We start from the raw sequence: 17,709 nt of genomic DNA, 5'->3' as shown, positions 1-17,709 counted from the left end.
CCCACACTAGTAAGTCCACACTAGTAATTTCACACTAATAAAAAGTCCACACTAGTAAGTCCACACTAGTAAAATGCCCACACTTGTAAATAGTCCACACTAGTAAATAGCCCACACCAGTAAGTCCACACTATTAAAAGGCTCACACTAGTAAGTCCACACTACTAAAAACATCACACTAGTAAGTCCACACTACTAAAAAGACCACACTAGTAAGTCCACACTAGTAAAAGACCACACTAGTAAGTCCACACTACTAAAAACACCACACTAGTAAGTCCACACTACTAAAAACACCACACTAGTAAGTCCACACTACTAAAAAGACCACACTAGTAAGTCCACACTAGTAAAAGACCACACTAGTAAACATCAGCAGTCTTCCCCTTCCTAAACTGAGTTTGGATCATGTTTTATTTTTCAAACAAAATGCCAGTGCACTGTAATCACACTATTGGATTGCAGCCGCACCAGTTATACTTTATTTGCATAATTGGGCATATCTTAGAGGAGCGTGGCAAATGAGACGCCACCAGTGACATCATCATCAACTTACAACTACCGTGATTGAGTCCCCACTCCAAACAGGCACACATGCTCTTGCTAGTTGGCCATCTTGTGACACCTTTCACCCTATCACACCTGTACAGTATTTTGTCCGTGTTTACACGCCTATGCCAACTCCCATGCTACCCCCCTTAGTGAGGGAACCGTTAGAGGAAAATGTGTCTGAGTCAGGGGGTAAAAGATGCACTTTGTACATTTTTGCCTAAAAACAGAGCAGGTTATGGGAAGAATCCGCTTCTGGCTTTCACAGTATGTACAATCCAGTGTCTTATTAAATAAAAACTCAATAATATGTAGAACACGACCTACAATATTATTTTGGCTTTGTTTATTAATATCGTGCCATTTTCACCGCATAAAGACGACATAAATAGTTGTAATTGAATTAATGGCAAAGGGAAAAAAAGACAATTTCTTTACACTGGAAGCCGTGGATCATGGCACGAGATCTGCTATTTTTTTGACCTTTCTCCTGTAAGAAAACACAATGGATACAATCAGCCTCTATGTTACAAGCACAAAACCCGTAAAGTGGTTGAATCTGACGGCTCGTGAATATACAAATGACTTGCAACAGGCAATTTAACTTTTATCCTTATGTTACTATAATCCTTGTTCATTGTACCTATTCTCACTCACTTGTGTCTGTTCCTCCGTTGTAGTCCCCATGTCCTTATTGGGAATTAGAATGTCTCCATTGTGCTGGGAGATTCTGTGTTACTGCCATTGTGCGCTGGGGAAGATAATGTAACACACTTTGATATCATATAGGTTGGCAGTGTCACATTCTTACTATTTCAGATCAAAAACGTAATTACTGTGGTACAACCAGCCTACTGCAGGTGGCACATAGAATGAGGAGGGCTCGGGAATTTAATTGACCTCCTTAAATAAAAATAATTAAAGGATTTATTTCCTTGAATTGAATAGAGTATGCAAATGCATTTGTTTTTTTAAAATAAAGTATCTTAAGAGAGACTGTGGAAAAAGTTGGGTTTAGTTGAGTAAGGTCCCGTGTAGGGAACAACCATGAATATTGGAGAAATATTCTACTGGCCACATCACTATTCCTGGGTTCATTAAGAATTGCACCATTTAACCCAATAAAAAGATTTTTGAAGAATTGCACAATTTAATCAGTTTAAAGTCTTAACTAATTTCCTGTTAACATTTCTTTCCATTTCTTCATGGAAAACTGTTTAACTTTATTCATTTAGTAATTAAATCTGAACATTTTACTAAAAAAAAATAAAAAAAAATTTGCACCATTTAAATACGGTAGGATCCCTGTGCATTACGATGTATTTTCCGTTGGGTAATTCCATTAAAATAATGACACAGGTACAAGACGTTGGTGTCATTAATCAGTTGAATTGCTCTACTTTGCTAATAGAGGAAAATCATTTTGATTTGTGATCTAGTATTTCATATTAGGGCTCTTTAAACTATCAGTGTTCGCTGAATGAAAACAATATTAGGCGCAGGCATTCATCATACATTTGCATATAACACTTATGTGTTTGATTAAATGATCATATAACATCTCAATATCAAGATTCATTTAAAGGAAATTAGGAAATTTAACAGGCAAAAATAATTCTCTCTGGTTAAATTGAAACATACAACAGTAAAGTTTATTCCGTTACCAAAAAAGGTAAAAAAAAAAATTACCATACTGATAACCCACTTGGTGCTTCTGTTATCACAGCACGGTGGTGTCCAGGTCACACAAATTGTCACTTTTTCCAAATTTATGTAGATACATCCCCAGGATGTCCCCATCTTGAAATACAGTTGTGAAAATCTAGAGTTAGTTGTGTACAGACGCATACTGTACATAGTAACATGTCTCATGAATGGTGATTCCGTTACTGACTTTGAAAGTAGACTGATTTATCAAGGATAATTTAAACAATATAGCACTTAAGCTATTTTGATAGCATTTTATATGGGGTTAATTGTGTGCTGTTGTGGCTTTAGTGTGGGCTGTTGTGGCTTTAGTGTGGGCTGTTGTTGCTTTAGTGTGTGCTGTTGTGGCTTTAGTGTAGGCTGTTGAGTTGCTCACATTAGTGGTGGCAGTGGTATAAAGAAGAGTTTATCACTGTAAAAAGGTGATTCCGTTACCGGTGGAATTGCCCCTTTAAAACAGGTCATAGGAGCTGTCTAAATATATCAGATTGCCCAGGAGTTCAATTGTCATTTCTAAACCTTAGACAAATCACTTCCCAGGTCCACTAACCATTTAGAAATCACAGATCCAGACATTGGGGCCATTGCATAGTTGAAGGTAAGTCATCTGTAACTGTTCCCATGTTGAGTGTTTGAGGAGTTTTAGTCATCTCTGAATCTATGGTTTGATACCCGTCATCATTATCAGAGAGTACTTGCACCACCCCTATCTTTGGCGCAAAGGATCCATCTGAAACAGGCGTAATTATGTTTACATGCTACTTTGCAAAGCCGAAATCCCATCTGCACTTCCTCACTGAACTTAGGATGTTGGAAAGCTCCCTTTTACCCCTCTATTGCACCATATCAGTCTTAAGTGGGGATGAAGCTGAATTGCGCTATATTCAGGAGTTGCATACGCTCGGTACTGGATCATGCTCTGTCCCAAAAACACGCAAGATACGGTCCGTCAACTCTACCTGCGTTCAGTTCTGCGTTAGCTCCATTGGTTTCAAGACACAATGTAGCCTAAGCACGTATTCAGATGGATTGATGTGGGCTGGGGACAGGGCTGCAAAGAGGAATTCTAGGCCCCGGTACAACAACTTCCTTGGCCCCGCCCTCCCTGATGGGGGTGTGACCACAGCATGCTGGGGGGCATGACACACCTCTTTGGGGGCGTGTCTAGCACATGAGAAGCACCCACTCACAGGAGCATGCCTCCCAGCCAGAGCAGTAGAAGGCCTGGCTGGGCCTAGGTACTTTTCAGGGGGCGTGGCCTAACCACAGGAGGCGTGGCCATGCACCCTTAGAAAAAAATACAGAAAATTTTATTTTTAGCACTTCCCTGGCCACACTGCAGCCCAGCACACAGAGAAGAAAAGCTGCTGCTTCCAGCTAAGGGGGGAGGCGGAACCTGTGCCCCCACTGGGCCCCTCCATCAGATCTGGGCCCAGGTAATATGTACCCTCTCCCCCCTCTCTTGGTGCCACTGGCTGGGGGCCTACTGCAAAACTCACCACTACTGTCTGCAATTTAACCAATAAAAATATACAGCGTTTGCTTTTTGCAGGGGATGGACACTGTGCACTGGCTAGAGCTGTATTCACACAGAAATATGATTACATAACATATCGATGAAAGATTCCCTGTACACCACAAAGGATCCATGGCGGCTGAGGCGGACTGCTAATTAGGTGAAATCCTCTCCTCTCGGCTGTGCAAAGTTTGAAGGTGAAACTGCTCAGCTGCTTCTTGGTATTCCATGTCAGAGCATAACAGTCCCAAAAATCCACACAAAGAATCACCAGACCCTGTCAGGCGCTGTCCAGAAATTGATTCGGTCAGCGAGGTAGACAGGGAGAAAGGAGAAATAAAGCAGAAGAGAGGCAGTAATGTGGACAGTCTCATTTGATGCATAGTTCTTCTGATTCACTCAATATGTCCCTGGAATAAATCAAATTATACAGCATTGGAGGACTGTATTCCTGAGGCTACTTAATCCTGCTCCATGGTGCATTCTGATGGACTTGTCTAACCTTTTTATTTCTGCCGAGCTGAAAGCTTATATTTATAGGAATAATATTGTATTTATGAGTATTGTGCAGATAGATAGATAGATAGATAGATAGATAGATAGATAGATAGACATTATATAAACGTGCATGACCCGCCTCTCGTGGGCGGTGCAGGTGTGTATAATCTTGCACTGTATCTAAGTATACAGAACATGTGCAGGTCTCCGTGGAAAATGGTGACGCAGGATTTCTAGACAGGGGGTTTCCAAATTCAATTCCCAATCTCCCATTCTGCGGAACATTGTAGCTTGTGCAGGAGTCTGGAGGAGCGGTAGAGGAACCCAGTATCAACCCTGGACATTAATGTACACATTGGTCTATTTATACATTGAATAGTGTATGGAATACAGTATTCATATTTAACACTATAGATATTATAAGCTGTATCAAACACATTTAACTAATAGAAATAAAATAAGTGATCAGGAAAAATTAAGGTCCGTACACATTAGACTATGTCGCTCTATGAGCCACGTCGTCTAATGTTTCCCCTCCCGGGCTGGCCGGTCGACGGCCGACTGTACACACTGAGCGATATGACCGCTCATATCGCTCAGTGACGTCACGCCTCCGACAGCCGTGCATGCAGGTCCTGGGCGACAGTCCAGATCCTGCATGCATGCACTGCCGACAGCGACGATCGTTGCCGACCCGCGGGCCGCGCATCGGTCATCGCTGGCGGCATACACAATTGCCAATAAGAGGGAGGGGGAAAATGAGCGCCGCCGCTCATTTTATCGGCAAGTGTGTATGGGCCTTTAAACATCCCCTAATAAATAAATAAATAAATACACAAACAATAGAAACTTTAGGAGACAGAACTGCACTTTCTAAGCACACATTCTCCCACCTCATGGTAAGGCTCCTGTCTCTTCTTCCTGGCAGCTACTCCCTGGTCCAGTGCACTGATTGAGGGTTCAGATCAACACACATGGCAAACTTGGTAGAAGAAGCTGCTACCACTGGGCAGCTCTGTCCTGTCCCTCAAACTGCACATTGTGGCGCCAGCTCTAGTAACCGTATTATATACTATTGCTACAATATTGTCATAATCTGAGCTGCTGGCCAAGTGAAGAGGGGTTTTCGGGCAACTGTAACACCACCCCCCCCCCCCCTTCCTGCATTTCCATATGGTGCCTGTGGAATGTTGCAGTTGTTTTCTCTACTGCATATGTGTAAATGTCAGGGAAAGTGATACCGTGCCATATTTCTGGTAGTTTGCGCAACGTCAATGTGGGTCTCCAGAGAGGTGAGTGTAATATATGAGTGCAGGTTGTGCGGTGTGTGGGTTCTGCTGGACCCAGATGCCTGTGTGCACCACACACCCTGAACTCATTATAGTTATGCCACTAGGTTTCAGATACAGTAGTTAGATATCAGATATAGATAGATAGACAGATACATACGTACATAGATGGATATTTATTCCACCATCTTACATATTGCTATAAGTTGCGGCGGGTCCATTGCTACACAGCAAAGTCTGGCATCATCCAGCCAGTGCAGCTGCTACTGTCATGTGATTCATTGGCTGGACCTCCTGACCTTTCTCCTATTGGTTCTCCAGGATTCATAAGGCTTCCTCTTCTGTACACCTATGCTGGACATAGTTTCTGCTAAGATAGAGCGCTGAACCTGCGTTCCTGTGAGTACTTCTTTGTTGTGAGCCGGGGTGCCTTGGATTCTGCTTCTGTCTCCTACACTGACCTCGGCTTGTTAATTGGACTTTGCTTTTGCTTGCCGTCTGCCCTCAATATAATTTGTTAAATGGATTTTGCTCTTGCTTGCTGTCTACCATGACTCTGCCTGTTACTGGATGTCTTCTTACCCGCTGCCTGTCCCTGATCTTTGGATTGTTTACGGGACTGTGCTCCTATCTGCTGTCTGTACTGAATTTGTACTGCTAGCTGGACTTCATGCTGTATCACTTTCAGACCTGTACCCAGTCCGCCTGTATCCAGCCCCTGATACATCCATACCAGTGCCACGTAAACTTCTACTATGCAATTGCTGGCTAATCAGGTGCATGTAGGTAGCAAAGGGTTATCTCTGCATGTTTCATCTCAGAAAGAGGATTATAGGTCTGCACAAGCCACTAGTTCTTTGTTAAAGCAATCTGAGATTAGTCATCACATCATCATTGAACAAAGCAGAGACACTTTGGAAAAGACTAGAAGCGGTGTCTTCAATTGCTTAGCAATGGTCGAGAAGCCAGAAGAACAGCACCAGCTGCCTAGCAATGAACTACAAGCTCTTAAATTGATCACCCATTGAAGAGAGCTCCCAGAATCATTCAACAAGTTGAGCAAAGCTCCCGGATCCTGAATTCATTTAACCAAATGTATAGCTAAAACTGGCCTGAAAGAGACTAGCAACTTAGTGTGATTCCACAATGGTGATAAGTGAAGAACCACGTTCAGTACTCATGCATGCCATTATCAGTACCTGGTGATGCCATTTGGGTTGAGTAATAAACTTGCTGTCTTCTAAGACTTTATAAATGATGTTCTTTGGGGACTTTTGGAAAATGTAGTCAGTTTTCTTCCATGGAGATGAACTGTGATGGACATTCAATAAATTGAGACATTGGCTAGCTGCACACATATTGACGAATTATGATAGTGCTATCATTGCAGGTTTTCCCTGGAATCTCTATGATGGGGAATGGCACACTGAGTTGAATTCCCACTTTAGTGTTCATGAAACCTAGATGACCTGTCCTTGTGGAGGCATATGAAAGTCAAATTCTGGTTCTATTTCCAAAACCATAAATATCCTGCCAGTTTGGTGGTAATTTCTCAAAAAAGATACAGGGGAATTTGTGATGGTTTTTTAAACGTGTACTCAGTAGTGGTCAACCTCTAGCCCTTTCATTTGTCCATTGCCAACTAAATCATGGTTACACATCTTAATGAACTTTATTGCAGGCATAACACTGTTTGACTGGTGGAAGACCAGTTCAGCAAAATAGCCCAATCCTCTCCAGTCTTATATCTACTAGGATCTTAGCTGCATTATATGTGTGACATATCTTCAGGTTAGATGGGATCAGATAGGTTACATAGGATCAGCTGGAGGGTAACATATTTTTCTTAATTTTGGAGGTCTCTGTACAGTACCATGTTGGTTATTAACTAAGTATTTATTCAGCATATCACCTTCAAATGAATGAACATATAGAGAAAATGAATCCAATTCAGGAGCAGTATCTTCAATGTTAGGTTTCTTGTGTAATATTTGGGCTGAATTACTCCATTGGGCAAAGTTTGCCTACAAAAATACTCCTCGCATGTTATTTGGCACTTTTCAGTTTATTGTATGTACAGCAAACAAAACTAAAGCCTGTTCTTTAGCTGATGTCTTTCAAACTGACACCAATTTAGAAAACATCTGCTCAACACTGAAGTATTTGGAGCAGTGTCCAGATGACTTATGAGTGGCCACTCAAACAAAATGTTTTCTTTGATAAGCACCAGAGGACTTGTAACTTCAGAGTTGGGAATAAAGTTTACCAGTGTATCTGTAATACTAGAGTGAGGCAGCCATCTGTTAAATTTGGGACAAAATATATAAGATGCTTAAAGAATTTCTGAAAAATGTACTTGGTCTACTACCAGCTGGACTTTCTTCGGGGAGGGGGCGGGGGCGAGATCTATCAAGCCTTGGAGAGAGATACAGTAAAGTGGAGAGGTTGCCCAAAGCAGCTTCTATCTGTGCTGGACAACTGACCGAACCAGATTGGTTGCTCTGTCAACTTCTCCACTTTATCTCTTTCTAATGCTTGATACAGCTCTCCCTCAGTCTTTAAATAATCCTAGAACCTTTCATTACTCATTGTTCAAATCACTGTACTACACTAGAATGTTTGGATCCAGATCTTCAGCTAAGTCATCTCCAGTCATTTTAGATTGACAAGAGTTTACGGCCAAGAGTATTTTGGTCTCTAATAAAGCTCAAGGACAAGTCCACCATCTGATTCTTTGGTATCGATGTAGACCTAAAGAGAGGACATAGGCTCCAGCACAAAAATCTACATTAACTCTGAAGCCTCAATATCAGGTAATGTCACAAGTATAGAGTGCACTAGGGCTATCGACAGCTGCTGAAGGCATCATCATTTTTAATATTTGACCTGGTATAGAACTGAGGTATCCACAGACATGTTTAGTCTGAGATATTTCCTATTGCTAAATTTCTCTGAATTTAGTTTAGAAAATGGATTTAGTCAAAGAAGAAAAAAAAAAAAAAATATATATATATTTTTTCTTTTATCTAAAGTCAATTTTGAAAAAAAAATTGGTTTAATAACAAACATTAGCTCCTTACCAAGTTCCACAAGCAGAATAGAGAAAGATATATACATTATAGTGATATTATATGGATAGTAAATAGATTATTTATAGATCGATAATTATGATTAACCATAAAGATGACTTCTTTTGTCCCACAGGGGGATGACCGTATGAAGCTCCCAAGTCCTAATCACAGCAAATTCTTCCAAAACCTCCTGGATGATGAAGATCTGGAAGATATGATAGATGCGGAGGAATATCTTGTGCCCCAAGCCTTCAACATCCCACCTCCGATTTATACCTCTAGGACAAGAATCGACTCTAATAGAGTAAGTGGCTGCACTGTTAAAATCTTTTTTTGGTAAGCTGTTACAGGGAGTGAAGTATAGTACATATCTTAATTTGCTTTCTCTGCCATAGCCTGCTTCCTAAAATGTTCTGCCTTGTAAAAAATGAATTCAGCCATTCAATACTCTTATCTACTTGCTACTTAAATAAACATTTAGGATACTTTATTAAAGGTCTATTTTGAAGTAAAAAATCAGAAACTTGAAAGTATTCAAACACAACTAACCATAGGATAAAATACCAACCTGAAATCTAACTGGCAGAAAATGATTACATTGTCTTCTAGCATATTGTAGACATCTAAAGAGCATATGAGGTACAGTATTGACGCTGGCCAAGGTGCTGAAACACTAATCTCTCTTATTTTTGTATAGCTTTTCATTGGAAACTGATTTTTAATTTATTTGCAAATACAATTATTGTTGTTAGTTATAATTGAATACAGAGACAATGATTATACACAACTTTCCCAGCAGTCCCGTATTGAATATTTGTGCCTCTGAACTTTATCTAGTTCACTTGTCCTATATACAGTAGGCATCTTACAGCATTGAAACCATAGTAACTGCATTTCTTCAATATAATTTAAGAGGTATTCTCTAAGGTTTAGGGACCTACTGTATGTATCATTAAATGTTTGTAGAATATTTCCTGAAAACAGTTGTTTTAGTAATGGTTTAGGTTACTGTATTTGAGAATGTATAACTGAAGCTAGGAAAACGGTGAGTGAGTGCCAGTGGGACCATCTACATGCTTTGGGTTTAGTGTACTGTCATTTGGTGACAATATTAAATCATTATTTTATAAGTATCCAATTCCATGTCACTTGTTATAGATCTTAGCCATACGGGTGAAATATAATGTTTTCCAAAAGTCTAAATAGCCATGAAAAAAAACTGTTGGGAGTTTTATCCTGATGTTATGATTAAGTGAAATACGTACAGATGTGTCTTGATTTACCCATCGTGTTTGCACAATATGGCGCGAGAGGTGACATAGATACTGCACTGTGGATAGCAATTTATATAATCTCACACTTTTGCCTAAAACTCTCCCCGCATACAAGGCTCGCTTTACCATTAGGCAGCTGCCTAGGGCACCTGGATCTGGGGGGGGCACCACTGAGTTTTCCTATCACAAAATAAAGGCTGTCTCCGGTAGAAAAATCCTTGTTGTACTTAATGCAAGTGGTGGCTGTGGAACTTATTAGTCGCACTTTCATCTGAAGGGTTGGTGGTTGGGGGCAGTAGACTGACGTTTTGCCTATGGTACCGAGAACCCTTTCACCGGCCCTGCCGTCTTAGCTTCTTTTTTTTTTGCATTGTGGCTGAATGCAAACATGACTGTAGTGTTCTGGCTGCTTAGCATTTGTACTTTTGCTGCAATCGTAGCAGTGTAAAGTCATACATTTCAGCACAGTGCTGCATGATGGGATGCATAGCACGGCTCAGTCCTATTGGCCCCTGGGCTCTTGCCTTTTTCTCAGATTAGCATCCGTGTTGCACACTTCTGCTGTGTCAGGCAAAGATGCTATGGGTGTTTTGGGACCTTGCAGTGTGTGAAACAGTCACTAATTTGGAAAAATACCGAACAGTGGGACGTATGGTGCGGCTTAGTTACATTTTTCATGATATGAAGATAGGTTAGTGAGGACGAATCTGTATGACAGTAGACTGCTGGAATACAACAGCTAGGAGAGATTTAAGTATTCTGTATACTTTTTGGACAATTTTGAAGAAATTTTTTTTAATTCTTGATGCCTGTGACAATGTAGGCTTTTGTTTTAAAAGAAAGGAAAAGAAAAACTCATAGAAACTATTGACATTATTTCTGCAACTGGTACGGCATAGCAGCATCTTGGCATGTGTGTCATCTCAGCACAGCTGTGTATGGGGACATGTGGTGAGGGGGGGGTTCCGTACTTATAAGACTTCCTGCATGGCCAGGCTTGCTCCACGTTCCCCGTTCCTCATCAGCTTAATTCAGAACTCGAAGAAAGACCAGACAAGGAGCTCATTTACAGATGGCAGCACCATGGAGCATTTAAGCTGTAAAGAAAAAGAAATTATCATCAGCTTGCTATTCAGCGCTAGGAAGAAGTGAAAGAGTTCCTACTTTCCAGTGTGTTGCATTAACGGCATGAACTAGAAGGAACCCCTTCTTTTTGCCTTCAATAACACTCTTTGAGAAGACAGAATGCGCCTTGATTGCAGCTTTGTGCCTGGAGGATGAAGAGCTGATGTGACAGAACCTACCCACCAGCCTCTCATCCGTCCTTTTCTCTCTCACACCCTCGTTCAGACTGTTTATTCTCCTACTTTCTGTATTTGTGACACTTTTCCAATGTGTTTGCGAGGTCACATTTTTGTGACAGGAGATTGCACAGCTGCCAGATTGGATGTATTTTAGACCGTAACTGATATTCTTCCTTTCATTGTACATTGAGCTGGAACATGATTCATATACAAAGACATTTCAACAAAAAAACCCTAGTCCATCATTTTGTGGGGGGGAGATAAGGTGTCACCTTGCCATTCAATTTAATCCATTCAATAAACAGCACCATTAATTCATAAAACATTGATACCCATGAACTAGAGTTTTGGGTCCCTAGGATTTTAACATAACTGGCAGCAAAACTAACAAGGGGGAAATAATATGGCTGGACTAAAATCTACAGAAAAAAAATATTCTACAGGATTGTTTCTGCAGTATCGCACTGTTGGCCGGGACTATTCGGGGTTCTCTCCTCCTATATATGATGCCCTATCCTATTTAAAGTGATGAATATTGAATACGGATTGTTTCATCCTTTTCTGGTCAAAAGAAAAATTTTAAGTTTTTAAAATCTCTAACTTAAGTAAAATAGGTCCTTTGTTAGGTCTTAAATCTATTGACCGCTGAGATATGTCGTCTGCGTTCTCTAAATGAACTCAAGAAATAAAAACATGGAGGCAAGAAATGGGAGTCAGTTATTTGTCGATAATAAAGCAAGGACTGGTGGCAATGAAAGGATGGACCCCTGATAAGAGCAGCCCAGCACTGCAAACCTAGCCACAACAGTTGCCTTGTAGGTGCTGTCTGCCCTATTGCCTTAAAAACAAAACAAGGGTTTCCATCTCAACCTTTCACCATAATTATTTAATCTGGAAAGGTGGATTTGCTGCACCCAAGGGTGGCCAAGATCTCCCAATCCATCTCCAAGAGTGTGAGAGCACGCAACAACCCAACTTTACCCAGGCAGATAATTACTGTAGCCATCCTTTTCCACCCAAAAAATCGCTAACAACTAACAACAAAGAAAAAGGGCTGGAGGGGAACTTTCTTTCTGAACAAAAGCCTGAGACCAGACACTAGGACCTTAAATAACCTAATAAAGCCACTAGCTGTTAGTTAACTAGAGCAAGTGCACACAACTCAAACCAGCCCTAAGAGTTGTGGTTTAAGCCACGCCAGGCTTATAGCAGCCTTTTGTTTTTCATCTTTTTCCCACCTGTTCCAAAATTCACGCATGCCATAATTATTGAATTAACGGAAAACAAAAAAGAATGACATGAAAAGTTCCATAGATAGTTTCATAATTTTTTCCCTCATGTTACCCCTGTTTGTCCACATGATACCCCTGTTTGTCCATTTGTGCCCATAAATGATCCACCTGCATGGCAGCATTAACGTTGAAAACATTCTTGCCATTAACCACTTAACTGGCAAAACAATTTCCATAAACCACTCAGAAATTGTCATTTTTTATGAGTGAATTAGGTGAAGAACATGTATTTAAACTTTCCTGAAACTATTTTTTTTATTTGTTTTTTATATTTACAGTATATTTGTAAAATATTGACTTTTTTTTTCTCCAAACATCGGAACATGGGATCACCACCATTGTAACATTGCAACCATTGTGATTTAGATTGTCCCAGCAGCTGGGGAAGGGGGGGGGGGGGGGGGGGGTTAATTTACATATCCCGTCTGGGGGGGTTTAATTTACGTATCCCGGATCCTGCCATGCTGACCGATCAGCAGTGATTGGCAGGACGGCAGACACTGGGGGAGAGTGCAGGGAAGCAGAGGGGCCGGGGAGATTCCTCTGTGTTTGCCGGCTGCAGGAAGATTATCTTCTGGGCAGCCGGCCACTCTGCATTTGACTGGTCGCCTTGTTTGTGACCAGATCAGATAACGCACTGCCTGGTGTGGTCGCAGATGATGCCACCATGCCAGGCAATGGTTCAATCTCAACAATTTATTTAGGACTAGCCCCTTCATTGGTATAAACTTTTCACTGAAAATGAACAATGCAAATACAGGAAAAGTGGCAAAATATTTATTAAAAAAAGTCACAAAGATTCAAGTGGAAAAATTTTAATTCTAAAAACTCAGAGTCTTTTCATATGTGTAAATAGAAGTGAATATGTTGTTCCGTAATGATAAGGTTGAAAGAATCGCAGAAGATAAAGAGAAAACCATTAAATGTTATTTGTCTAAAACAGAATTACTCTAGCTGCAATTATGGCTAAACAGAATGAAGACAGACAAGGCACCTTGCACTAATAGCATTCACACGTGTTTTCAGTAAGTAATAGAACACTAGTTCATATATTTAAGAGTACTCCATAACTGGGTCATTGCCACATAATTGTTGTAAAGCAAATGTAAAATCTTCAAAAAAAAGGGAATAAAATCAGAAACACAAAATTACAAATGAATGGATTTTGACTTCAGTCGTGGATAAACATTTCCAATAAATGCAATTCTGAAATATATTGTGCAAAATAATTGTATAACAGAGTGTCAACATCATTTCATGAAGGACCGGTCATGCCTAACAAATGTGATTAATGTTTATGAGGAAGTGAGGTTTAAAATGGATTTTGTTGTAATTGTCATTTGCAATTCATTTGACATATTTGCAAGAGCCTTCAACACTGTTTCATTTAACAATCTGGTGCAAAAGATGACAGTACTAGATCAAGTTATAGAAGTTGGTTCATGGGTAGAGAACATAGAGAACATAGGGCCTAATTCAGACCTGATCGTAGCAGCAAATTTGCAGAGAGTTAGATTTGGGTGGGGTGTGTTCAAACTGAAATCTAAATTGCAGCGTAAAAATAAAGCAGCCAGTATTTACCCTGCACAGAAACAATATAACCCACCCAAATCTAACTCTCTCTGCACATGTTATATCTGCCCCCCCTGCAGTGCACATAGGCCCTCATTCCGAGTTGATCGCTTGTTGACGTTTTTCGCAGCGTAGCGATCAGGTGAAAAAACGGCATTTATGCGCATGGTACGCAGCGCGCATGTGCTAAGTACTTTCACACAAAACTTTGTAGTTTTACACAAGCTCGAGCGACGCTTTTCAGTCGCTCGAGTGTTCATTGTTTGATTGACAGGAAGTAGGTGTTTCTGGGCGGCAACTCAGCGTTTTCAGGGAGTGTGCTAAAAAACGCAGGCGTGCCAGGTAAAAACGCAGGAGTGGCTGGAGAAACGGGGGAGTGGCTGGCCGAACGCAGGGCGTGTTTGTGACGTCAAACCAGGAACTAAACAGATTGCAGTAATCGCAAGATAGGAGTAAGTATCGAGCCACCCTGAAACTGCATGAAATTTTTAAGTAGCAGAACTGCTAACTTTTCGTTCGCTCTTCTGCTAAAATAAGATACACTCCCAGAGGGCGGCGGCCTAGCGTTTGCACTGCTGCTAAAAGCAGCTAGCGAGCGATCAACTCGGAATGAGGGCCCTAGTTTTGCCCATCTACTAACAAATTTGCTGCTACGATCAGGTCGGAATTAGGCCCATAGAGTTACTAGTACTATAGCACAATGGGGGTCATTCCGAGTTGATCGCTCGCGGCCGTTCTTCGCAGTGAATAGGTTACTACTGTGCATGCACCGCAATGCGCAGGCGCGTCGTACGGGTACAAACCGGATCGTTGCTGGGCGAAGGATTTAACGAAGAATCTGTTCGCACAGCCGATCGCAAGGAGATTGACAGGAAGAGGGTGTTTGTGGGTGGCAACTGACCATTTTCTGGGAGTGTTTGGAAAAACGCAGGTGTGTCCAGGCGTTTGCAGGGCGGGTGTCTGACGTCAATTCCGGGACCAAAAAGACTGAAGTGATCGCAAGGGCTGAGTAAGTCCAGAGCTACTCAGAAACTGCAAAAAACTTTTTCGTCCCGCTCGGCTGCACACGCGTTCACACACTTGCAATGCGAAAATACACTTCCCCGAGGGCGGCGACTGTGTTTGCACGGCTGCTAAAAGTAGCTAGCGAGCGATCAACTCGGAATGAGGGCCATTGTTCTTTTCAATCTTTGTATTATTGCTCGTGTAGATGACCTAGAAATAAAGGTGTCCGTGGTTGCTGATGACATTAAGCTATGTAGGTGTAATAATAAAAAGTGCATAATAAATAGCTATGTAATAAATTACTATTTAAAGGTTTAGACTAAGTGACAAACTGGGCCATGCATTGGAAGATGACATGTAATGTACTGTACGGCAGGTAAAAGTATGGTTATGCACTAAGGCACATGTTATACAGCATCTTTTCTACTTACACAGTTAATGGAATACAGTAATGTAATGAAGTACTTCTTATTAGCTGTTTCTATAGCGCACACATATTAAGCAGCACTTTACAGATAATATTTCAGTCATACACATCAGTGCAAGTACCAGAAGATCTTATAATCTATGGTCCCTACCACATATACAGTACACATACACATATATATAGACACTAGGGTTAATTTTTAGTCATAAACCAGTTAACCTACCTGCATGTGAGGAGGAAACCGGAGTACCTGGATGAAACCCTGCAAACGGGGGTAGAACATACAAACTTTAAAAAAAAAAAAATGTTTTCTTAAATGAGCACTACATGAACGATATAGTATTGTCAATATAATTAATATACTGTACTGTAGACCCAAGACCTCTGTCTGTCCAGACTTTCTCTGAGGGATAATAGAACTGGAAAAACGTCTTCATCAATCAGTTCTGAGCCGTACCAGACAGAGGGCAGAAGGAGCTTCACATCAAGGACCATAGCTGTAAAGTTCCTAAGCTGTTATCCCAGGCATTCCCAACCGCGTTCCTCAAGGCACACCAACAGTGCAGGTTTTAGTGATATCCAGGCTGCAGCACAGATGGTTAAATCAAAATAACTGAGGTACTAATTAAGTCACCTGTGTTCAAGCCTGGATATCACTAAAACCAGGACTGTGAGTGTGTTTTGAGGACCGTGGTTGGGAAACACTGTGTTATCCCATTATCTGGTTGTTGTGCTGAATTTAGGTACAGTCCAGGTTCTGTGTGGGGTGTAGTATGAGTTGCGCCGAGATCCCGACTGCCGGCTTGCCAACAGCGGGGCGAGCGCAAATGAGCCCCTTGCCATGCTGCACTCACCACGCTGCGGGCACTGTGGTGCGCTACGCTATCTATTCTCCCTCCAGGGGGGTCGTGGACCCCCAAGAGGGAGAAAAGGTGTCGGTATGCTGGTTGTCGGGATTCCGGCGCCGGTATACTGTACGCCGGCACCCCAACAACTGGTATACTGAATACCACCATCTGTGTGATGTGATTAAATCCAGAATAACTAGTATTGTGGAATATAAGACTGCTAAAAAGTCATCAGGCATTTAGGAGACATAGGTGGAAGGCTCATACTTGGAGAGCAACCTAGTGCCAACTGTAATTTAGGCCCCTATTTATCAAGCCTTGGAGAGTGATAAATAGCATGGTGATAAAGTACAAACCAGTCACAGGCTGTGTTTGAAAAATTACAGTTAGAAATTGGTTGGTACTTTATCACCGTGCTATTTATCACTCTCCAAGGCTTGATTAATCTGGGCAGGGGCGTTTCTAGAGAGGAGAAGGCCCGTGTGCAGGCTCCGGCTGGACCCCTTCCTCTCTAGCCGGCAGCGCTGTGTAGACTCTGGGCACCAGGGTCCCTAGGGGACCCTAGCGCTGTCCCAGAGTCTACAGCGCATGCGCTGATCTCCAAGAAAATGGCTCGGTGGCCATTTTCCCAGTTATTTTCCTACTGTGCATGCACTAATCACCGGGAAAATGGCGCCACTACATTTTCTCAGTGATTTCGGCAGCGCTGCTGCTGCGCTGCAGGACTCCGGCAGGTGAGTATTTCAATTAATGGGTGCAGGGTGTGTGGCGTGAGCCCCCCTGGACCCCCACACTGCACCCATTATTAATACGCCAGTGAATCTGGGCCTTAATATTTTCCTAATCTACTATGGTGTAGTAAAGAATGGAATAACCACGATAGCTGCTTTGATCTTTTAAGGGAGATGTATCCAGCCTTGGAGAAAGTGGAGTAATAGCCACAATAAACTAGTCAGTGTCTCCACTTTATCACTCTCCAAGGCTTGGTACATCTCCCCATAAAGATCAAAAGCAGCTATCGTGGTTATTCCATGACTCTTTTTTCTACATCAATGCATTGGTCAAGTGTCTTTTTAGTGCTCCCTGAACCCTGGTTCACATAAGTGAAGAGCTCAAACATCGTTCCGGTGATTTGGACAAGCAAACAGGTCCAATTCCCTCCATCCCTGAGCAAACAACAGCTCCATTCATGGGCGCGGGTTGCTATTTGCAGCTTATCAAAGACGACATCAAAACCAGATTGGAAAGAGCGGCCCCTGAGACAGGCCCTCGTTTGTTGTCAGAGGGCACCGTCTTCATCTCGGAGAGCGGCTCTGTTTCATGCTCACCTCTAAGCAGCGCTGGCACACGCAGTCCC

At 41.8% G+C, this 17,709-nt stretch overlaps 1 protein-coding gene and 1 long non-coding RNA gene across 4 annotated transcripts in view; one reads left to right on the top strand and one right to left on the bottom strand.

The window, feature by feature from the left end:
- ERBB4 (erb-b2 receptor tyrosine kinase 4) overlaps positions 1–17,709 on the top strand; it is a 1,260,323-nt gene that overhangs the window by 1,193,341 nt on the left and 49,273 nt on the right. For all 3 annotated transcript variants that reach the window (XM_063933142.1, XM_063933143.1, XM_063933141.1), the window contains exon 25: positions 8,764–8,934. In XM_063933142.1, coding sequence (XP_063789212.1) covers positions 8,764–8,934 — 171 coding nt within the window. The remainder of the gene's footprint in view (positions 1–8,763; positions 8,935–17,709) is intronic.
- LOC134944521 (uncharacterized) lies at positions 895–15,768 on the bottom strand. The gene is made up of 4 exons (XR_010181888.1): positions 15,728–15,768; positions 10,876–11,001; positions 1,207–1,300; positions 895–1,039 (listed from the first exon to the last, which is right to left on the bottom strand). It is a non-coding gene; the product is annotated as an uncharacterized LOC134944521 (long non-coding RNA).

The sequence above is a fragment of the Pseudophryne corroboree genome, chromosome 7 (assembly GCF_028390025.1).
Source record: "Pseudophryne corroboree isolate aPseCor3 chromosome 7, aPseCor3.hap2, whole genome shotgun sequence".
Taxonomy (NCBI): Eukaryota; Metazoa; Chordata; class Amphibia; order Anura; family Myobatrachidae; genus Pseudophryne; species Pseudophryne corroboree.
Note: the sequence above shows the minus strand (reverse complement) of the source record. Positions and strands in the feature narration are given on the sequence as shown.